This window comes from Dendropsophus ebraccatus, chromosome 4 (assembly GCF_027789765.1).
Source record: "Dendropsophus ebraccatus isolate aDenEbr1 chromosome 4, aDenEbr1.pat, whole genome shotgun sequence".
In the NCBI taxonomy this organism is placed as follows: Eukaryota; Metazoa; Chordata; class Amphibia; order Anura; family Hylidae; genus Dendropsophus; species Dendropsophus ebraccatus.
This window is the reverse complement of record NC_091457.1, coordinates 2,777,953-2,804,242: the sequence shown is the minus strand read 5'-3', so window position 1 is coordinate 2,804,242 and position 26,290 is coordinate 2,777,953. Positions and strand designations below refer to the sequence as shown.

The window sequence follows — 26,290 nt, the reverse complement described above, 5'->3', positions numbered from 1 at the left end:
CTATCTATCTATCTATCTATCTATCTATCTATCTATCTATCTATCTCCTATCTATCTATCTCCTATCTATCTATCTATCTATCTATCTATCTCCTATCTATCTATCTATCTCCTATCTATCTATCTCCTATCTATCTATCTATCTATCTATCTATCTCCTATCTATCTATCTATCTATCTATCTATCTCCTATCTATCTATCTATCTATCTATCTATCTATCTATCTATCTATATATCTATCTATCTCCTATCTATCTCCTATCTATCTATCTATCTATCTATCTATCTATCTATCTATCTCCTATCTATCTATCTATATCTATCTATCTATCTATCTATCTATCTATCTATCTCCTATCTATCTATCTCCTATCTATCTATCTATCTATCTATCTCCTATCTATCTATCTATCTATCTATCTCCTATCTATCTATCTCCTATCTATCTCCTATCTATCTCCTATCTATCTCCTATCTATCTATCTATCTATCTATCTATCTATCTATCTATCTATCTATCTATCTATCTCCTATCTATCTATCTATCTATCTTCTATCTATCTATCTATCTCCTATCTATCTATCTATCTATCTATCTATCTCCTATCTATCTATCTATCTCCTATCTATCTATCTATCTATCTATCTATCTATCTCCTATCTATCTATCTATCTATCTATCTATCTATCTATCTATCTCCTATCTATCTATCTATCTATCTATCTATCTCCCTATCTCCTATCTATCTATCTATCTCCTATCTATCTCCTATCTATCTATCTATCTATCTATATATCTATCTCTCTATCTCCTATCTATCTATCTATCTCCTATCTATCTATCTATCTATCTATCTATCTATCTATCTCCTATCTATCTCCTATCTATCTATCTATCTATCTATCTATCTATCTATCTATCTATCTATCTATCTCCTGTCTCTCTATCTATCTATCTATCTATCTATCTATCTATCTATTATCTATCTATCTATCTATCTCCTGTCTCTCTATCTATCTATCTATCTATCTATCTATCTATTATCTATCTATCTATCTATCTCCTATCTATCTATCTTCTATCTATCTATCTATCTATCTATCTTCTATCTATCTATCTATCTATCTCCTATCTATCTATCTATCTATCTATCTATCTATCTATCTCCTATCTATCTCCTATCTATCTATCTATCTATCTATCTATCTCCTATCTATCTATCTATCTATCTATCTCCTATCTCTCTCCTATCTATCTATCTCCTATCTATCTATCTATCTATCTATCTATCTATCTATCTCCTATCTATCTATCTATCTATCTATCTCCTATCTATCTATCTATCTATCTATCTCCTATCTATCTATCTATCTATCTATCTATCTATCTATCTATCTATCTCCTATCTATCTCCTATCTATCTATCTATCTATCTATCTCCTATCTATCTATCTATCTATCTATCTATCTCCTATCTATCTATCTATCTATCTATCTATCTATCTATCTATCTATCTATCTCCTATCTATCTTTCTATCTATCTATCTCTTATCTATCTATCTATCTCCTATCTATCTATCTATCTATCTATCTATCTATCTCCTATCTATCTATCTATCTATCTATCTATCTATCTATCTCCTATCTATCTATCTATCTATCTATCTATCTATCTCCTATCTATCTATCTATCTATCTATCTATCTATCTATCTCCTATCTATCTATCTATCTATCTATCTATCTATCTATCTATCTATCCCCTATCTATCTATCTATCTATCTATCTCCTATCTATCTATCTATCTCCTATCTATCTCCTATCTATCTATCTCCTATCTATCTATCTCCTACCTATCTCCTATCTATCTATCTATCTCCTATCTATCTATCTATCTATCTATCTATCTCCTATCTATCTATCTCCTATCTATCTATCTATCTCCTATCTATCTATCTATCTATCTCCTATCTATCTATCTCCTATCTATCTATCTATCTCCTATCTATCTATCTCCATGTGCTATGGGTGCTTTGCTGTGATTCGCTATGGGTGTGATGCTGTGGGTGCTGTACTATGGGTGCTGTGTGATGCTATGGGTGTGATGCTGTGGGTGCTGTGTGATGCTGTGTGATGCTGTACTATGGGTGCTGTACTATGGGTGCTGTGTGATGCTGTGTGATGCTGTACTATGGGTGCTGTGTGATGCTGTGGGTGCTGTACTATGGGTGCTGTGTGATGCTGTACTATGGGTGCTGTGTGATGCTGTGTGATGCTGTGTGATGCTGTACTATGGGTGTTGTGTGATGCTGTGTGATGCTGTACTATGGGTGCTGTGTGATGCTGTGGGTGCTGTACTATGGGTGCTGTGTGATGCTGTACTATGGGTGCTGTGTGATGCTGTGGGTGCTGTACTATGGGTGCTGTGTGATGCTGTACTATGGGTGCTGTGTGATGCTGTACTATGGGTGCTGTGTGATGCTGTGGGTGCTGTACTATGGGTGCTGTGTGATACTGTACTATGGGTGCTGTGTGATGCTGTACTATGGGTGCTGTGTGATGCTGTGGGTGTTGTACTATGGGTGCTGTGTGATGGTGTGGGTGCTGTGTGATACTGTACTATGGGTGCTGTGTGATACTGTACTATGGGTGCTGTGTGATGCTGTGGGTGTTGTACTATGGGTGCTGTGTGATGCTGTGGGTGCTGTGTGATGGTGTGGGTGCTGTACTATGGGTGCTGTACTATGGGTGCTGTGTGATGGTGTGGGTGCTGTACTATGGGTGCTGTGTGATGGTGTGGGTGCTGTATTATGGGTGCTGTGTGATGGTGTGGGTGCTGTACTATGGGTGCTGTGGGTGCTGTGGGTGCTGTACTATGGGTGCTGTGTGATGCTGTACTATGGGTGCTGTGTGATGCAGTGGGTGCTGTGTGATGCTGTGGGTGCTGTACTATGGGTGCTGTGTGATGGTGTGGGTGCTGTATTATGGGTGCTGTGTGATGGTGTGGGTGCTGTACTATGGGTGCTGTGGGTGCTGTGGGTGCTGTACTATGGGTGCTGTGTGATGCTGTACTATGGGTGCTGTGCGATGCAGTGGGTGCTGTGTGATGCTGTGGGTGCTGTACTATGGGTGCTGTGTGATGGTGTGGGTGCTGTATTATGGGTGTTGTGTGATGGTGTGGGTGCTGTACTATGGGTGCTGTGTGATGGTGTGGGTGCTGTATTATGGGTGCTGTGTGATGGTGTGGGTGCTGTACTATGGGTGCTGTGTGATGGTGTGGGTGCTGTATTATGGGTGCTGTGTGATGGTGTGGGTGCTGTACTATGGGTGCTGTGGGTGCTGTGTGATGCAGTGGGTGCTGTGTGATGCAGTGGGTGCTGTGTGATGCAGTGGGTGCTGTGTGATGCAGTGGGTTCTGTACTATGGGTGCTGTGTGATGCTGTGGGTGCTGTACTATGGGTGCTGTACTATGGGTGCTGTGTGATGCTGTGGGTGCTGTACTATGGGTGCTGTGTAATGCTGTAGGTGCTGTGCTGTGTGATGCTGTGGGTGCTGTGTGATGCTGTGGGTGCTGTACTATGGGTGCTGTACTATGGGTGCTGTACTATGGGTGCTGTACTATGGGTGCTGTACTATGGGTGCTGTGTGATGCTGTGGGTGCTGTACTATGGGTGCTGTGTAATGCTGTGGGTGCTGTGCTGTGTGATGCTGTGGGTGCTGTACTATGGGTGCTGTGTGATGCTGTGGGTGCTGTGTGATGCTGTGGGTGCTGTACTATGGTTGCTGTACTATGGGTGCTGTGTGATGCTGTGGGTGCTGTACTATGGGTGCTGTGTGATGCTGTGGGTGCTGTACTATGGGTGCTGTGTGATTCTGCCTGTCCTGCTGCCTGTCCTGTGTGTATACATGGTGTGAGCAGTAATCCTGAGTGTAAACATAGCCTGAGTGGGAGCAGTAATCCTGAGTGGGAGCAGTAATCCCGAGTTGGAGCATAGCCTGAGTGTGAGCAGTAATCCTGAGTGGGAGCAGTAATCCTGAGTGGGAGAATAGCCTGAGTGGGAGCAGTAATCCTGAGTGGGAGCATAGCCTGAGTGGGAGCAGTAATCCTGAGTGGGAGCAGTAATCCTGAGTGGGAGCATAGCCTGAGTGGGAGCAGTAATCCTGAGTGGGAGCAGTAATCCTGAGTGGGAGCATAGCCTGAGTGGGAGCATAGCCTGAGTGGGAGCAGTAATCCTGAGTGGGAGCAGTAATCCTGAGTGGGAGCAGTAATCCTGAGTGGGAGCAGTAATCCTGAGTGGGAGCATAGCCTTAGTGTATAGCCTCGTATAGACTACAATCCCTGTTTGTTTTACACGATGGAGGTTGTAGTAATCCTCGGGGGGGTGCTGTGTACAGTGATGTGCTATATCCGGTATGAGGGGTCGCAGGGACAGTGATATATCCGGTATGAGGGGTCGCAGGGACTCTCACCTGTCAGGGGTTAATCTGCCCTTATATACAGCCGGAGCTGCACTTCTGAACAGCAGCTCTTGGGGGCGACAGTCATCGCTTTTTCCAGTTTCTGTGACTTTGGCCGTTAGAGGACGGCGGGGAGCGCGGAGAGAAGGCGCGGCGGATCCTTCTAATCCCACAAGGAATATCCGTCAGATGGAGTCACAATCTCTCAGCAGGAAAAGCCTAATCCATCCTGACAGAATTCAGACCAAAACAACCAGAACCAATCAATCAATTAGACAACGATTAATACTCATTTATTCTATTTAGGGAGAAACGGATAATAATCCAATAAGTCAAAATGGCGCCAGAACCGAGCGATTCTCCACGCCGCAAACACGGAGAGGAATATTCACTACTAATGTGTTTGACCTCCTATAAAAACATAGAAAAACTTCTCAGGGGATAGATAGATAGATAGATAGATAGATAGATAGATAGGAGATAGATAGATAGATAGATAGATAGATAGATAGATAGATAGATAGGAGATAGATAGATAGATAGATAGATAGATAGATAGATAGATAGGAGATAGATAGGAGATAGATAGATAGATAGATAGATAGATAGATAGATAGATAGATAGATAGATAGGAGATAGATAGATAGATAGATAGATAGATAGGAGATAGATAGATAGATAGATAGGAGATAGATAGATAGATAGATAGGAGATAGATAGATAGATAGATAGGAGATAGATAGATAGATAGATAGATAGATAGATAGATAGATAGATAGGAGATAGATAGATAGATAGATAGATAGATAGATAGATAGATAGGAGATAGATAGATAGATAGATAGATAGATAGGAGATAGATAGATAGATAGATAGGAGATAGATAGATAGATAGATAGGAGATAGATAGATAGATAGATAGATAGATAGATAGATAGATAGATAGATAGATAGATAGGAGATAGATAGATAGATAGATAGATAGATAGGAGATAGATAGATAGATAGATAGATAGATAGATAGATAGATAGATAGATAGGAGATAGATAGATAGGAGATAGATAGATAGGAGATAGATAGATAGATAGATAGATAGATAGATAGATAGATAGATAGGAGATAGATAGATAGATAGATAGATAGATAGATAGATAGATAGATAGATAGATAGATAGGAGATAGATAGATAGATAGATAGGAGATAGATAGATAGATAGATAGATAGATAGATAGATAGGAGATAGATAGATAGGAGATAGATAGGAGATAGATAGATAGATAGATAGATAGGAGATATATAGATAGATAGATAGATAGGAGATAGATAGATAGATAGATAGGAGATAGATAGATAGATAGATAGGAGATAGATAGATAGGAGATAGATAGATAGATAGGAGATAGATAGATAGGAGATAGATAGATAGGAGATAGATAGATAGGAGATAGATAGATAGGAGATAGATAGATAGATAGATAGATAGATAGATAGATAGGAGATAGATAGATAGATAGATAGGAGATAGATAGATAGGAGATAGATAGGAGATAGATAGATAGATAGATAGGAGATAGATAGATAGGAGATAGATAGATAGATAGATAGATAGATAGATAGATAGATAGATAGATAGATAGATAGGAGATAGATAGATAGGAGATAGATAGGAGATAGATAGATAGATAGATAGATAGATAGATAGATAGGAGATAGATAGATAGATAGATAGGAGATAGATAGATAGATAGGAGATAGATAGGAGATAGATAGATGATAGATAGATAGATAGATAGATAGGAGATAGATAGATAGATAGGAGATAGATAGATAGGAGATAGATAGGAGATAGATAGATAGATAGATAGATAGGAGATAGATAGATAGGAGATAGATAGATAGATAGATAGATAGATAGATCGATAGGAGATAGATAGATAGGAGATAGATAGATAGGAGATAGATAGATAGGAGATAGATAGATAGATAGATAGGAGATAGATAGATAGATAGATAGATAGATAGATAGGAGATAGGAGATAGATAGATAGATAGGAGATAGATAGATAGATAGATAGATAGATAGATAGATAGATAGATAGATAGATAGATAGGAGATAGATAGATAGATAGGAGATAGATAGATAGATAGGAGATAGATAGATAGATAGATAGATAGATAGATAGATAGATAGATAGATAGATAGATAGATAGATAGATAGGAGATAGATAGGAGATAGATAGATAGATAGGAGATAGATAGATAGGAGATAGATAGATAGATAGATAGGAGATAGATAGGAGATAGGAGATAGATAGATAGGAGATAGATAGATAGATAGATAGATAGATAGATAGATAGATAGGAGATAGATAGGAGATAGATAGGAGATAGATAGATAGATAGATAGATAGGAGATAGATAGATAGATAGGAGATAGATAGATAGATAGATAGGAGATAGATAGATAGGAGATAGATAGATAGATAGGAGATAGATAGATAGGAGATAGATAGATAGGAGATAGATAGATAGGAGATAGATAGATAGGAGATAGATAGATAGATAGATAGATAGATAGGAGATAGATAGATAGATAGATAGGAGATAGATAGATAGGAGATAGATAGGAGATAGATAGATAGATAGATAGGAGATAGATAGATAGGAGATAGATAGATAGATAGATAGATAGATAGATAGATAGATAGATAGATAGATAGATAGATAGGAGATAGATAGATAGGAGATAGATAGGAGATAGATAGGAGATAGATAGATAGATAGATAGATAGATAGATAGATAGGAGATAGATAGATAGATAGATAGGAGATAGATAGATAGATAGGAGATAGATAGGAGATAGATAGATGATAGATAGATAGATAGATAGATAGGAGATAGATAGATAGATAGATAGGAGATAGATAGATAGGAGATAGATAGGAGATAGATAGATAGATAGATAGGAGATAGATAGATAGGAGATAGATAGATAGATAGATAGATAGATAGATAGATAGATAGATCGATAGGAGATAGATAGATAGGAGATAGATAGATAGGAGATAGATAGATAGGAGATAGATAGATAGATAGATAGGAGATAGATAGATAGATAGATAGGAGATAGGAGATAGGAGATAGATAGATAGATAGGAGATAGATAGATAGATAGATAGATAGATAGATAGATAGGAGATAGATAGATAGATAGATAGATAGATAGGAGATAGATAGATAGATAGGAGATAGATAGATAGATATAAAAGTATATCAGCAGCACAAAATCCTAGTGAGGTGGGTGCCAGTTGTAGTTCCAACCACGAACTCTTTATATATTGAGGTAAATTCAACGGCACTCCAAAGGATAGTGGAAACAAAATTTGTGATTTATTCCAGTGTGCAAATCATACACAGCACAGCAATCTCTGAGGCAACGTTTCTGTGGCCTCACGCCACCATTTTCAAGCCTCAGAGATTGCTGTGCTGTGTATGATTTGCACACTGGAATAAATCACAAATTTTGTTTCCACTATCCTTTGGAGTGCCGTTGAATTTACCTCAATAGATAGATAGATAGATAGATAGATAGATAGATAGGAGATAGATAGGAGATAGATAGGAGATAGATAGATAGATAGATAGATAGATAGATAGATAGATAGATAGATAGGAGATAGATAGATAGATAGGAGATAGATAGATAGGAGATAGATAGATAGATAGATAGGAGATAGATAGGAGATAGGAGATAGATAGATAGGAGATAGATAGATAGATAGATAGATAGATAGATAGATAGATAGATAGATAGATAGGAGATAGATAGGAGATAGATAGGAGATAGATAGATATATAGATAGATAGATAGATAGATAGGAGATAGATAGGAGATAGATAGATAGGAGAGAGATAGATAGATAGGAGAGAGATAGGAGATAGATAGATAGATAGGAGATAGATAGGAGATAGATAGGAGATAGATAGATAGGAGATAGATAGGAGATAGATAGATAGATAGATAGGAGATAGATAGATAGAGAGATAGATAGATAGATAGATAGGAGATAGATAGGAGATAGATAGGAGATAGATAGATATATAGATAGATAGATAGATAGATAGATAGATAGGAGATAGATAGGAGATAGATAGATAGGAGAGAGATAGATAGATAGGAGAGAGATAGGAGATAGATAGATAGATAGGAGATAGATAGATAGATAGATAGATAGATAGATAGATAGGAGATAGATAGATAGATAGATAGATAGATAGATAGATAGGAGATAGATAGGAGATAGATAGATAGGAGATAGATAGATAGGAGATAGATAGATAGATAGATAGATAGATAGATAGATAGATAGATAGATAGATAGATAGATAGATAGGAGATAGATAGACAGATAGATAGATAGGAGATAGATAGATAGATAGATAGATAGAAGATAGATAGATAGATAGATAGATAGATAGATAGATAGATAGGAGATAGATAGATAGATAGATAGATAGATAGATAGGAGATAGATAGATAGGAGATAGATAGATAGATAGATAGATAGATAGGAGATAGATAGATAGAGAGATAGATAGATAGATAGATAGATAGATAGGAGATAGATAGGAGATAGATAGATAGGAGATAGATAGATAGATAGATAGATAGATAGATAGATAGATAGGAGATAGATAGATAGATAGATAGATAGATAGATAGATAGATAGGAGATAGATAGACAGATAGATAGATAGGAGATAGATAGATAGATAAGAGATAGATAGATAGATAGATAGGAGATAGATAGATAGATAGATAGGAGATAGATAGATAGATAGATAGATAGATAGATAGATAGGAGATAGATAGGAGATAGATAGGAGATAGATAGATAGATAGATAGATAGATAGATAGATAGATAGGAGATAGATAGGAGATAGATAGATAGATAGGAGATAGATAGGAGATAGATAGATAGATAGATAGGAGATAGATAGATAGATAGATAGATAGGAGATAGATAGATAGATAGATAGGAGATAGATAGATAGATAGATAGATAGATAGGAGATAGATAGATAGGAGATAGATAGATAGATAGATAGATAGATAGGAGATAGATAGATAGATAGATAGATAGATAGATAGGAGATAGATAGATAGATAGATAGATAGGAGATAGATAGATAGATAGATAGATAGATAGATAGATAGATGATAGATAGGAGATAGATAGATAGATAGATAGGAGATAGATAGATAGATAGGAGATAGATAGAGAGGAGATAGATAGATAGATAGATAGATAGATAGATAGATAGATAGGAGATAGATAGATAGATAGATAGATAGATAGATAGATAGGAGATAGATAGAGATAGATAGATAGGAGATAGATAGGAGATAGATAGGAGATAGATAGATAGATAGATAGATAGATAGATAGATAGATAGATGATAGGAGATAGATAGATAGATAGGAGATGGGGGGGGGCGCAGTCTGTATCTGCACTCGGACATTACATGGTAAAGTCAGTAAATAATTTATTATCTGACATTTTTGGTCAACAATCTGTTTTATTTTATATTTTCAAAGCCAAACAATAAAACCTGTGAGGGGAGGGGGGGGGGATTATCTGATATTTAATGATTAGTAGCTGAAATTCCATGAAAATCTGGGAAGTCACCATGGAGATTCCTCCCCCCGCCTCCTCTGCTCCCCCCCCTGCCTCCTCTGCTCCCCCCCCTGCCTCCTCTGCTCCCCCCCCCCTGCCTCCTCTGCTCCCCCCCCCCTGCCTCCTCTGCTCCCCCCCCGCCTCCTCTGCTCCCCCCCCTGCCTCCTCTGTTCCCCCCCCCGCCTCCTCTGCTCCCCCCCCTGCCTCCTCTGCTTCCCCCCCCGCCTCCTCTGCTCCCCCCCCCCTGCCTCCTCTGCTCCCCCCCCCCTGCCTCCTCTGTTCCCCCCCCTGCCTCCTCTGCTCCCCCCCCCCTGCCTCCTCTGCCCCCCTCCCCCTGCCTCCTCTGTTCCCCCCCCGCCTCCTCTGCTCCCCCCCCTGCCTCCTCTGCTTCCCCCCCCGCCTCCTCTGCTCCCCCCCCCCTGCCTCCTCTGCTCCCCCCCCCCTGCCTCCTCTGTTCCCCCCCCTGCCTCCTCTGCTCCCCTCCCCCTGCCTCCTCTGCTCCCCCCCCCGCCTCCTCTGCTCCCCCCCCCGCCTCCTCTGCTCCCCCCCCCCCGCCTCCTCTGCTCCCCCCCCCCGCCTCCTCTGCTCCCCCCCCTGCCTCCTCTGCTCCCCTCCCCCCGCCTCCTCTGCTCCCCCCCCTGCCTCCTCTGCTCCCCTCCCCACGCCTCCTCTGCTCCCCTCCCCACGCCTCCTCTGCTCCCCTCCCCACGCCTCCTCTGCTCCCCCCCCTGCCTCCTCTGCTCCCCTCCCCACGCCTCCTCTGCTCCCCCCCCTGCCTCCTCTGCTCCCCTCCCCACGCCTCCTCTGCTCCCCCCCCGCCTTCTCTGCTCCCCCCCCCGCCTCCTCTGCTCCCCTCCCCCCTCTGCTCCCCTCCCTCTGCCTCCTCTTCTCCCCCCCCTGCCTCCTCTGCTCCCCTCCCCCTACCTCCTCTGCTCCCCTCCCCCTACCTCCTCTGCTCCCCTCCCCCTGCCTCCTCTGCCCCCCTGCCTCCTCCGCTCCCCCTCTGCTCCCCCCCCCTCCCCGTGCCTTCTCTGCTCCCCCTGCCTCCTCCGCGCCTCCTCCTACCCCCTCATCCCTGTCTCCTCTGCTCCCTCTGCCTCCTCCGCGCCTCCTCCTACCCCCTACTCCCCTGCCTCCTCCGCCCCCCTCCTCCCTGTCTCCTCTGGTCCCCCTACCTCCTCCGCCCCCCTCCTCCCTGCCTCCTCTGCTTCCCCTATCTTCTCCACCCCCCTGCCTCCTCCACTCCCCCTCCTCCTTGCAGCCTCTGCTCCCCCCCTCCCCCGTGTCTCCTCTGCTGCCGCTGCCTCCTCCGTCCCCTCTCCCCCCTGCCTTCTCTGGCCCCCCTGCCTCTTCCCTGCCTCCTCTGCTCCCCCTCCTACCAGCCTCCTCTGCTCCCCCTATCTCCTCCACCACCCCTGCCTCCTCTGCTCCCCCAGCCCCCTCTGCCCCCCTTTCTCCTCCACCCCCCTGTCTCCTCCACTCTCCCTGCCTCCTCCGCTCCCCCTCCCCCTGCTTTCTCCACCCCCTTCCCCCCTGTCTTCTCTGCTCCCCCCGCCTTCTCCGCCCCCCTCCACCCTGTCTTCTCCGCCCCCCTTTCTTCTCCGCTCCCTGTGCCTCCTCCGCTCCCCCCAGCCCCCTGCCTTCTCCGCTCCCTCCAACCTGTCTTCTCCACTCCCCCTGCCTCCTCGCCCCCCCTACCCCTGCAATACAATGTATAATATATTAACCCCTCGTCAGCTGCAGTGAATCCCTCCTCATTCCGTCCTCTGTAACTTTACTTTGTTTTTTATTTTATTCAAGGTTGATGGAATTTTGTGTTTAACTGAAATTCTCACTGATGAGACTCAGAACGAAGCCACGAAGGCGGAAGCTGCGGCTGTGATAGCGCAAATCACCTCCCCGCACCTCACAGTCACCCAGCACCTCAGCACCTTCCTGGAGAACATGGAGGAGATCATCACAGCCCTACTGAGTGAGTGCACAGGTAGACCCCACCCCCTGGTGACATCACTGAGGAAGATCCCGCCCCCTGGTGACATCACCGAGATAGATCCCACCCCCTGGTGACATCACCGAGGAAGATCCCGCCCCCTGGTGACATCACCGAGGTAGATCCTGCCCCCTGGTGACATCACCGAGGAAGATTCCGCCCCCTGGTGACATCACCGAGGTAGATCCCGCCCCCTGGTGACATCACCGAGGAAGATCCCGCCCCCTGGTGACATCACCGAGGTAGATCCCGCCCCCTGGTGACATCACCGCGGTAGATCCCACCCCCTGGTGACATCACCCGAGGAAGATCCCGCCCCCTGGTGACATCCCAGCAGTAGACTCCGCCCCCTGGTGACATGACTGAGGAAGAGCCCGCCCCCTGGTGAGATTGTGGTGTCCCACCACGGGTGTTTCTTATGTCACACCTGTCGCAAAAGCCCTTTACTCAACGCTAAGTGGTGATGAAGGTAGTTTATTATTACGGTGGTAGATGTCAGTGTCTGCTCTTATCTATTGCAGGGTTACTGCTCCTTATGTATTATGTATTTTATTACCCAATGGAGATACTCTTTCTCTATTTCTGACCTATCACTTTTCTTCTATTCCTGCGCACACACACCTCTCCACCAATCCCAGGGAAGCACACTAGAAAGCCCCTAGAGGAGGAGTTGCACTGGTGGGAGGAAGTGTAGTGGACAGTTCTTCTCAGATTCTTGTGGGAAAAAGACACGTAAAGCAGACGTCCCTGCTGTAGCCAAGCCAGGGCCTGGCTCTGCCAGGACCTTTGTCCGGGAAAGTCTAACCTAGATACGCGTGTATGAGACACCCAGAGACACCCCGTTCTTATAGCCTTTCTATGTCCACTATGCAATGCTAGACACTCCAAAGACCACGCCTAGAACCACTCTACAAAGTGCAGGGCAGTATCCTGATATACACAGGAACTAGTCTGTATAGGGCAAAGCTACCAGAGGGTCTACATATCCTATCTTGCAGTGCAGGTGACACCTGAAACCTCAGACACCACGGCTGGGGCTTGTACCACTCTAGTAGAACGGGTAACTCGACCCTGTATGGCAGAAGGTGATCAGACATTTGTCTATACACGGGTACAAGTAACTTCTCACTCTGAACTCTCAAGTATTTCTTTAAAGTTCCTGCAGAGCACAGTACTACATTGGGTTAGGACTTTCTTGACCAACTCCTCTTCTCTACGCTGCTCCACTCTACTCTAAACTTTCAAATCTCTAAGCACCACTACAGCTACCTCTACTATATTCAGCACTTTCAAGTATCTCTGCAGCACAGACACCTGTACACACGGCACCTGTACACACAGCACCAGCACCTATACACACAGCACCTATATACACACAGCACCTATACACACAGCACCAATATGCACCAGCACCTGTACACAAAGCACCTATACACACAGCACCTGTACACACAGCACCTATACACACAGCACCTATATACACACAGCACCTATACACACAGCACCAATATGCACCAGCACCTGTACACACAGCACCTATATGCACAAGCACCTGTACACACAGCACCTGTACACACAGCACCTGTACACACAGCACCTATACACACAGCACCTATACACACAGCACCTATACACACAGCACCTATACACACAGCACCTGTACACACAGCACCAGCACCTGTACACATAGCACCAGCACCTATACACACAGCACCTGTACACACAGCCCCAGCACATATACACACAGCACCAGCACCTATACACACAGCACCTATATACACACAGCACCTATACACACAGCACCAATATGCACCAGCACCTGTACACACAGCACCTATATGCACAAGCACCTATACACACAACACCTGTACACACAGCACCTATACACACAGCACCTACATGCACCAGCACCTGTACACATAGCACCAGCACCTATACACACAGCACCTGTACACACAGCACCAGCACTTATACACACAGCACCTGTACACACAGCACCAGCACCTATACACACAGCACCTGTACACACAGCACCTATACACACAGCACCTGTACACACAGCACCTGTACACACAGCACCTATATACACACAGCACCTATACACACAGCACCTGTACACACAGCACCTACATGCACCAGCACCTGTATACATAGCACCAGCACCTATACACACAGCACCTGTACACACAGCACCAGCACATATACACACAGCACCTGTACACACAGCACCAGCACCTATACACACAGCACCTGTACACACAGCACCTATATGCACAAGCACCTATACACACAGCACCTGTACACACAGCACCTACATGCACCAGCACCTGTACACATAGCACCAGCACCTATACACACAGCACCTGTACACACAGCACCTATATGCACCAGCACCTGTACACATAGCACCAGCACCTATACACACAGCACCTGTACACACAGCACCTATATGCACCAGCACCTGTACACATAGCACCAGCACCTATACACACAGCACCTGTACACACAGCACCTATATGCACCAGCACCTGTACACACCGCACCTATATACACACAGCACCTATATACACAGAGCACCAGCACCTATATACACAGCACCTATACACACAGCACCAGTACACACAGCACCTATATACACAGCACCTATATACACAGCACCAGTACACACAGCACCTATATACACACAGCACCTATATGCACCAGCACCTATATGCACCAGCACCTATATACACACAGCACCTATATGCACCAGCACCTATATGCACCAGCACCTATATACACACAGCACCTATATACACACAGCACCTATATGCACCAGCACCTATATGCACCAGCACCCATACACACCAGCACCTGTACACACAGCACCTATATGCACCAGCACCTGTACACACAGCACCTATATGCACCAGCACCTGTACACACAGCACCTATATGCACCAGCACCTGTACACACAGCACCTATATGCACCAGCACCTGTACACACAGCACCTATACACACAGCACCTATACACACAGCACCTATATGCACCAGCACCCATACACACCAGCACCTATATGCACCTGTACACACAGCACCTATATGCACCAGCACCTGTACACAGCACCTATATGCACCAGCACCTGTACACACAGCACCTATACACACAGCACCTATACACACAGCACCTATACACACAGCACCTATATGCACCAGCACCTATACACACAGCACCTATATGCACCAGCACCTGTACACACAGCACCTATACACACAGCACCTATACGCACCAGCACCTATACACACAGCACCTACATGCACCAGCACCTGTACACACAGCACCTATACACACAGCACCTATACACACATCACCTATATGCACCAGCACCTGTACACACAGCACCTATACACACAGCACCTATATGCACCAGCACCTATATGCACCAGCACCTATATGCACCAGCACCTATACACACTAGCCGCACACCTTGGGTTATTTTTACCCTTTCTGTGGGTGGTGTTACCGATAGTCCAGGTGGGCCTTTTGCCACTCAGCACTACTGTGACAGGAGCCCAAGGGACCCATCACAGCCCGGCAGGTCACCGACCATTTCAGGCGGATACATCCAGCCACTCTGTAAAGCAGGTACTAACATCCCACCTGTGTGCTGGACTAGCACTGGCTGAGCTGTATCATACTACTGGTGAGATCACCGAGGTGGGCCCTGCCCCCTGGTGACATGACTGAGGTAGGCCCCTCCCCTAGGGACATGACCAAGGAAGACCCCAGGGGATAACACTGAGGTAGAGTGCGTCCCCTTGATTACATCACTAAGGTAGACCCCACCCCCTGGTGACATCACAGAGGTAGACCTCCGCCCGCTGGTGACATCACAGAAGTTGACCCCACCCCCTGGTGACATCACAGAGGTAGACCCCACCCCCTGGTGACATCACAGAGGTAGACCTCCACCCGCTGGTGACATCAAAGAAGTTGACCCCACCCCCTGGTGACATCACAGAGGTAGACCCCACCCCCTGGTGACGTCACAGAATTACACCCCACCCGCTGGTGACATCGCAGAGGTAGACCCCACCCCCTTGTTATATCACAGCGGTAGACCCGTCCCCTGACGACATGACTGGGTAGACTCCCCCCTCTAATAACATAACAGGTAAACCCCACGATTCACACACCTTACACTACAGGAACAGCTATTCATGTATTACTGCTGACACCAGCCAGTATACTATGTGTATAGAGAGGTAGTCACAGCCCCTCCCCCTGTATATCCTGTGTATAGAGAGGTAGTCACAGCCCCGCCCCCTGTATATCCTGTGTATAGAGAGGTAGTCACAGCCCCTCCCCCTGTATATCCTGTGTATAGAGAGGTAGTCACAGCCCCTCCCCCTGTATATCCTGTGTATAGAGAGGAAGTCACAGCCCCTCACCCTGTATATCCTGTGTATAGAGAGGTAGTCACAGCCCCTCCCCCTGTATATCCTGTGTATAGAGAGGTAGTCATAGCCCCGCCCCCTGTATATCCTGTGTATAGAGAGGTAGTCACAGCCCCACCCCCTGTATATCCTGTGTATACAGAGGTAGTCACAGCCCCGCCCCCTGTATATCCTGTGTATAGAGAGGAAGTCACAGCCCCGCCCCCTGTATAGAGAGAGGTAGTCACAGCCCCTCCCCCTGTATATCCTGTGTATAGAGAGGTAGTCACAGCCCCGCCCCCTGTATATCCTGTGTATAGAGAGGTAGTCACAGCCCCACCCCCTGTATATCCTGTGTATAGAGAGGTAGTCACAGCCCCGCCCCCTGTATATCCTGTGTATAGAGAGGTAGTCACAGCCCCACCCCCTGTATATCCTGTGTATAGAGGTGTAGTCACAGCCCCGCCCCCTGTATATCCTGTGTATAGAGAGGTAGTCACAGCCCCTCCCCCTGTATATCCTGTGTATAGAGAGGAAGTCACAGCCCCTCACCCTGTATATCCTGTGTATAGAGAGGTAGTCACAGCCCCTCCCCCTGTATATCCTGTGTATAGAGAGGTAGTCATAGCCCCGCCCCCTGTATATCCTGTGTATAGAGAGGTAGTCACAGCCCCACCCCCTGTATATCCTGTGTATACAGAGGTAGTCACAGCCCCGCCCCCTGTATATCCTGTGTATAGAGAGGAAGTCACAGCCCCTCACCCTGTATATCCTGTGTATAGAGGTGTAGTCACAGCCCCGCCCCCTGTATATCCTGTGTATAGAGAGGTAGTCACAGCCCCACCCCCTGTATATCCTGTGTATAGAGAGGTAGTCACAGCCCCGCCCCCTGTATATCCTGTGTATAGAGAGGTAGTCACAGCCCCACCCCCTGTATATCCTGTGTATAGAGGTGTAGTCACAGCCCCGCCCCCTGTATATCCTGTGTATAGAGAGGTAGTCACAGCCCCGCCCCTGTATATCCTGTGTATAGAGAGGTAGTCACAGCCCCGCCCCCTGTATATCCTGTGTATAGAGAGGTAGTCACAGCCCCGCCCCTGTATATCCTGTGTATAGAGAGGTAGTCACAGCCCCGCCCCCTGGGTGACATCACTGTCTATAAATGTATGTACCCCTGTCTCCCTCTCTATGTAGAGTTGTGTGATGAGGCGACTAATGGGGAGGTCTGCTTGTTGGCTTCCGCTGCTTTGGCCAATATAACGTTTTTTGATACAATCGCCTGTGAAATACTTCTCCAGATGAGGGCGGTGACCGTGCTGCTGCAGGCCTGTACCGACCGACAAAGGGTTAACTCTGCATACGCACGAGATCAGGTAACGTCACTACAAGCCTATTATTGTATATAGTGATATATAGCACACTGCTATAACCTGGGTATATACTGTATATAATGATATGTGTACAGCTGGTATAATCTGGGTATATACTGTATATAATTATATATGTACAGCTGGTATAACCTGGGGATATACTGTATATAATGATATATGTACAGCTGCTATAACCTGGGTATATACTGTATATAATTACATATGTACAGCTGGTATAACCTGGGTATATACTGTATATAATGATATGTGTACAGCTGGTATAATCTGGGTATATACTGTATATAATTATATATGTACAGCTGCTATAACCTGGGTATATACTGTATATAATGATATGTGTACAGCTGGTATAACCTGGGTATATACTGTATATAATTATATATGTACAGCTGGTATAACCTGGGTATATACTGTATATAATTATATATGTACAGCTGGTATAACCTGGGTATATACTGTATATAATATATATGTACAGCTGGTATAACCTGGGTATATACTGTATATAATATATATGTACAGCTGGTATAACCTGTGTATATACTGTATATAATTATATATGTACAGCTGGTATAACCTGGGTATATACTGTATATAATATATATGTACAGCTGGTATAACCTGGATATATATTGTATATAATTATATATGTACAGCTGGTATAACATGGGTATATACTGCATATAATTATATATATACAGCTGGTATAACCTGGGGATATACTGTATATAATTATATATGTACAGCTGGTATAACCTGGGGATCACCTGTATATAATTATATATGTACAGCTGGTATATTCTGGGGATATACTGTATATAATTATATATGTACAGCTGGTGTAACCTGGGTATATACTGTATATAATTATATATGTGCAGCTGGTATAACCTGGGTATATACTGTATATAATTATATATGTGCAGCTGGTATAACCTGGGTATATACTGTATATAATTATATATGTACAGCTGGTATAACCTGGGTATATACTGTATATAGTGATATATGTACAGCTGGTATAACCTGGGTATATACTGTATATAGTGATATATGTACAGCTGGTATAACCTGGGTATATACTTTATATAATTATATATGTATAGCTGGTATAACCTGGGTATATACTGTATATAATTATATATGTACAGCTGGTATAACCTGGGTATATACTGTATATAATTATATATGTACAGCTGGTATAACCTGGGTATATACTGCATATAATTATATATATACAGCTGGTATAACCGGAGGATATACTGTATATAATTATATATGTACAGCTGGTATAACCTGGGTATATACTGCATATAATTATATATATACAGCTGGTATAACCGGAGGATATACTGTATATAATTATATGTGTACAGCTGGTATAACCTGGGTATATACTGTATATAATTATATGTGTACAGCTGGTATAACCTGGGGATCTACTGTCTATAATTATATATGTACAGCTGGTATAACCTGGGTATATACTGTATATAATTATATATGTACAGCTGGTATAACCTGGGGATCTCCTGTATATAGTTATATATGTACAGCTGGTATAACCCGGGTATATTCTGTATATAATTATATATGTACAGCTGGTATAACCTGGGTATATTCTGTATATAATTATATATGTACAGCTAGTATAACCTGGGTATATACTGTATATAATTATATATGTGCAGCTGGTATAACCTGGGTATATACTGTATATAATTATATATGTACAGCTGATATATAATTATATACAGTATAAATCCAGGTTATAGCAGCTGTACATATATAATTATATACAGGAGATCCCCAGGTTATACCAGCTGTACATATATAAAATTATATACAGTATATAACCAGGTTATATGTACAGCTGGTATAACCTGGGTATATACTGTATATAATTATATATGTACAGCTGATATAACCTGGGTATACACTGTATATAATTATATATGTACAGCTGGTATAACCTGGGTATACACTGTATATAATTATATATGTACAGCTGGTATAACCTGGGTATCTCCTGTATATAATTATATATGTACAGCTGGTATAACCTGGGTATATACTGTATATAATTATATATGTACAGCTGGTATAACCTGGGTATATACTGAATATAATTATATATGTACAGCTGGTATAACCTGGGGATATACTGTATATAATTATATATGTACAGCTGGTATAACCTGGGGAGTCCTGTTTATAATTATATATGTACAGCTGGTATAACCTGGGTATATACTGTATATGATTATATATGTACAGCCGGTATAACCTGGTCATATACTGTATATAATTATATATGTACAGCTGGTATAATCTGGGTATATACTGTATATAATGATATATGTACATCTGGTATAACCTGGGTATGTACTGTATATAATTATATATGTACAGCTGGTATAACCTGGGTATATACTGTATATAATGATATATGTACAGCTGGTATAACCTGGGTATATACTGTATATAATGATATATGTACAGCTGGTATAACCTGGGTATATACTGTATATAATATATATGTACAGCTGCTATAACCTGGGTATATACTGTATATAATGATATATGAACAGCTGCTATAACCTGGGTATATACTGTATATAATGATATATGTAGAGCTGGTATAACCTGGGTATATTCTGTATATAATGATATATGTACAGCTGGTATAACCTGGGTATATTCTGTATATAATGATATATGTACAGCTGGTATAACCTGGGGATCTCCTGTATATACTTATATATGTACAGCTGGTATAACCTGGGTATATACTGTATATAATTATATATGTACAGCCGGTATAACCTGGGTATATACTGTATATAATGATATATGTACAGCTGGTATAACCTGGGGATATACTGTATATAATGATATATGTACAGCTGCTATAACCTGGGTATATTCTGTATATAATATATATATGTACAGCTGCTATAACCTGGGTATATACTGTATATAATGATATATGTACAGCTGCTATAACCTGGGTATATACTGTATATAATGATATATGTAGAGCTGCTATAACCTGGGGATCTCTCTGATTATATACGTACAGCTGCTATACGGTGGGCTTTGCTCCTGTTCTGTCTTCTCGGTCACGTTTCGCTCTATTTATGTTTTCTGCACTTTCTGGAAGTTGCTGCGGATGGGGAGGATGAGTGATGAGATGAAGTTGTGTTGGGAGTCGCGGGGGAGACGTTTTTCGTGCTGATAACCGTATGTTTTACTCCTAAAAGATAATGAAATCAGGGCTCAATCTCCCCTTCTCGGCGGTAACTTTGGCGTTCCACTATAATTAGTAATATGTAATTGAAACATTTATCGTAACCTCGCAATCACATTTATATTTTTTTGCATTTGAAATTTGATGATTATATTGATGAAAACCTTCAGTCATCAGAGAACCCTATAGTGCCGCGCCGCGCTAATGAATCCGCCTGATGCATCTACTTACCCGCAGACCTTACGGGATTTGCCGCAGCCTTTTGGGTTTTTTCCTTCCATTTGACTAAATGCTGTTTATGAGTGACAGCGCGCCGACATAATGACACTTGCCGCTACTTTCCAAATCAGGGACAAGTGCTCACAGTTTAGGGAGTTTACTTTTTCAACCTTTTTACGCTTTTTGTGAGTAGAAGGTGACGTCACCGTGAGTGGAGACGGTGCTGAGGCTGACGTGACCCCACGTGGCTCTAGATCTGTGTGTCACAACGGTCCCGGGCGGCTGAACGTTCTGCAACAATGCACCAAAAGTTCCGATCACCGATAAAGAGATCTCTGAATCTCTTATAAAACTTCTCACAGCTGAGCATCTGTTACAGTGTATCATGGTGGACACATTCTACATACACTAATATTACCAGTGTAACCACTAAAGTAGTAGTCATAGTATCCACTATGTCAGAGATTGGGGGGGAAGGGAGGGTGTAGTTAACTAGCGACAAATCCTACTCACTATATATACACAGTGTGGTAACGTAATAACCGGAAGTGTATAATCTATAATGTAAAGAGCAACAATAATTTATAAAAGTGTAAATGCATTAAAATAGCAAAGATTAGTGACACCACAAACACGAAAGAGAACAGAGCTAAAAAGGAATGGGAATGCAAAGGGTTAAACAGCGCTAACAATGTATGCCAGAGTTTACTCCTATCAAAGAGCCGTCAACGTGTTTTGTGCTCCCTGGCAGCTTCCTCAGGGGTGGTGGGACATCTAATGGATGTATGGTGCCATGTTAGAATGGCAGGATCAGGAAGGGCAGTGTGCATGGGTGCCAATCAAACGGTAACGCTGAACATTGAGAGAAACGCTTGAGGAGATGTGATATGTGAGTAGAAAGCACCGTCTCCTCCAGTACAGGGAAACACAGCATGATAACCTGCCTGATGTCCAAATATTAACAATCTAAAAATTAGATAACCAGCAGTGAGATATATTGGAATATCAGGCCATTACTAGGGGTATCAGGCCATTACCAGGGATATCAGGCCATTACCAGGGATATCAGGCCATTACCGGGGGTATCAGGCCATTACCGGGGGTATCAGGCCATTACCGGGGGTATCAGGCCATAACTGGGGTATCAGGCCATTACTGGGGGTATCAGGCCATTACTGGGTGTATCAGGCCATTATGGGGGGGGGGGGGGGGATATAACTCTATTAATGGCAATATCAAGCCATTACTGGGTGTAACAGGCCATTACTGGGTGTATCAGGCCATAACCTGCAGTATCAGGCTACTACTGGGAGTATCAGGCCATTACCGGCAGTGTCAGGCTATAACTCGGAGTCTCAGGCTATTACTAAAAGTATCAGGCTATTACTGGGAGTCTCAGGCCATTACCGGGAGTCTCCCTCCATTTTCGGCAATCTCAGGCTATTACTGGGAGTCTCAGGCCATTACCGGAGTATCGGGCCATTACTGGGAGTATTGCGCTATTACTGGGAATATTGGGACGTTACCGGGAGTATCGGGCTGTTAACGGGAGTATCGAGATGTTATCAGGAGTATTGGGACATTAACAGGAGCATCGGGCCTTTACCGGGAGTATCGGGATGTTATTAGGAGTATCAGGCCGTTACTGGGAGTATCAGGCCATTACAGGTAGTATCAAGCTATTACTGGGCATCTCAGGCTATTACTAGAAGTATCAGGCCATTACTGGGATAATCAGGCCATTATCGGGATTGTCAGGCCATTACTGGGGGTATCAGGCTATTAGCATAGTATCAGGCCATTACGGGGAGTATTAGGCCATGACCGGGAGTATCAGGCCATCAACTGGAGTATCAGGCTACTAATGGGAGTGTGGGGCTATTATTGAGAGGATAAGGTCATTAGTATAGCATCAGGCCAATTAATGGGAATATCAGGCAATTACTAAAGTAGGAGTATCAACTTGTTACTGGGAGTGCCAGGCTGTTACTGGGAGTGCCAGTCTGTTACTGGGAGTGCCAGTCTGTTACTGGGAGTGCCAGGCTGTTACTGGGAGTGCCAGGCTGTTACTGGGAGTGCCAGGCTGTAACTAGGAGTACTAGGCTATTACTGGGGGTATCAGGCTGTTACCAATGAGCTTACATCACATAACAATGAGAATCTATAATAACTACCCCCCCCCCCACACACACACACACACACATACCATTGTGTGGACGCAGCCGAATCCCTGATTGTTGCAGGCATGATGAGAAGATACAAGAGGGAAAAGGTTTCTGGAACGGATCTGCGACTGAAATGTTCATGAAATATGTTGGAGCACCAGACCCCAGCTGTGATAGATCCAAGACATCTCCTGTGGCACCTTCTATTGCAGCTCTGCGTCATGTAGCTGAATACCAGAATCATGGCAAGATAAAGTCACCGGACAAATAAAAGACCGATCCTCCCCTCGAATCCTGGACACCAGGATATATATTACTCATTCTCATGTTCTGCAAACTTTTTTTCAGATTGTGACCATCTTAGCAAATATCTCCATCCTAGACCAGAGCGCGGCAGAGATCCTGAAGGAGGACGGTGAGTTACTACAGCACCTAATCCTATTCACATCTGACCTGATCATAACCTACAGTGTACCGAGTCACATGACATTGCTAATCCTGTAGATCTTTTATTTAAAAATATAAAACATGACAAACCAATAATATAAATAAGAAAACTGTACAATATATACAAGTCCATAAAAGTCCATAAGCGTATTGGCGGGTCCAGCCTCACACTCACCAAACGCACCGCTGTATTATCCCTCACACCTGCAAACTAGACTTTCCCACAAACACCACAATAATAACACTATGAAACTTAACTAACAATAACTAACATAACTATACTGTACACTAACATAACTATACTCTACACTAACATAACTATACTCTACACTAACATAACTATACACTAACATAACTATACTCTACACTAACATAACTATACTCTACACTAACATAACTATACACTAACATAACTATACTCTACACTAACATAACTATACTCTACACTAACATAACTATACTCTACACTAACATAACTATACTCTACACTAACATAACTATACTCTACACTAACATAACTATACTCTACACTAACATAACTATACTGTACACTAACAGAACTATACTATACACTAACAGAACTATACTATACACTAACATAACTATACTCTACACTAACATAACTATACTCTACACTAACATAACTATACTCTACACTAACAGAACTATACTATACACTAACATAACTATACTCTACACTAACATAACTATACTATACACTAACATAACTATACACTAACATAACTATACTCTACACTAACATAACTATACTCTACACTAACATAACTATACTCTACACTAACATAACTATACACTAACATAACTATACTCTACACTAACATAACTATACTGTACACTAACATAACTATACACTAACATAACTATACTCTACACTAACATAACTATACTGTACACTAACATAACTATACACTAACATAACTATACTCTATACTAACATAACTATACACTAACATAACTATACTATACACTAACATAACTATACTATACACTAACATAACTATACTCTACACTAACATAACTATACTCTACACTAACATAACTATACACTAACATAACTATACTCTACACTAACATAACTATACTCTACACTAACATAACTATACTCTACACTAACATAACTATACTCTACACTAACATAACTATACACTAACATAACTATACTCTACACTAACATAACTATACTGTACACTAACATAACTATACTGTACACTAACATAACTATACTCTACACTAACATAACTATACTGTACACTAACATAACTATACACTAACATAACTATACTCTATACTAACATAACTATACTGTACACTAACATAACTATACTATACACTAACATAACTATACTCTATACTAACATAACTATACTGTACACTAACATAACTATACTGTACACTAACATAACTATACTCTATACTAACATAACTATACTGTACACTAACATAACTATACTGTACACTAACATAACTATACTCTATACTAACATAACTATACTATACACTAACATAACTATACACTAACATAACTATACTCTACACTAACATAACTATACTGTACACTAACATAACTATACTCTACACTAACATAACTACTCTACACTAACATAACTATACTCTACACTAACATAACTATACTCTACACTAACATAACTATACTCTACACTAACATAACTATACTATACACTAACATAACTATACTGTACACTAACATAACTATACTCTACACTAACATAACTATACTATACACTAACATAACTATACTCTACACTAACATAACTATACTGTACACTAACATAACTATACACTAACATAACTATCCTCTACACTAACATAACTATACTGTACACTAACATAACTATACTATACACTAACATAACTATACTCTATACTAACATAACTATACTGTACACTAACATAACTATACTGTACACTAACATAACTATACTCTATACTAACATAACTATACTATACACTAACATAACTATACACTAACATAACTATACTCTACACTAACATAACTATACTCTACACTAACATAACTATACTGTACACTAACATAACTATACTATACACTAACATAACTATACTCTACACTAACATAACTATACTCTACACTAACATAACTATACTATACACTAACATAACTATACACTAACATAACTATACTATACACTAACATAACTATACTCTACACTAACATAACTATACTCTACACTAACATAACTATACTATACACTAACATAAC

At 42.2% G+C, this 26,290-nt stretch overlaps 1 protein-coding gene across 1 annotated transcript in view; it reads left to right on the top strand.

Annotated features, from left to right (window-relative positions):
- Window positions 1-26,290, top strand: part of INSC (INSC spindle orientation adaptor protein) — a 172,541-nt gene that overhangs the window by 134,372 nt on the left and 11,879 nt on the right. Inside the window, exons 8-10 of the mRNA XM_069968003.1 lie at window positions 11,948-12,119; window positions 17,750-17,928; window positions 23,929-23,995. Coding sequence (XP_069824104.1) covers window positions 11,948-12,119; window positions 17,750-17,928; window positions 23,929-23,995 — 418 coding nt within the window. The remainder of the gene's footprint in view (window positions 1-11,947; window positions 12,120-17,749; window positions 17,929-23,928; window positions 23,996-26,290) is intronic.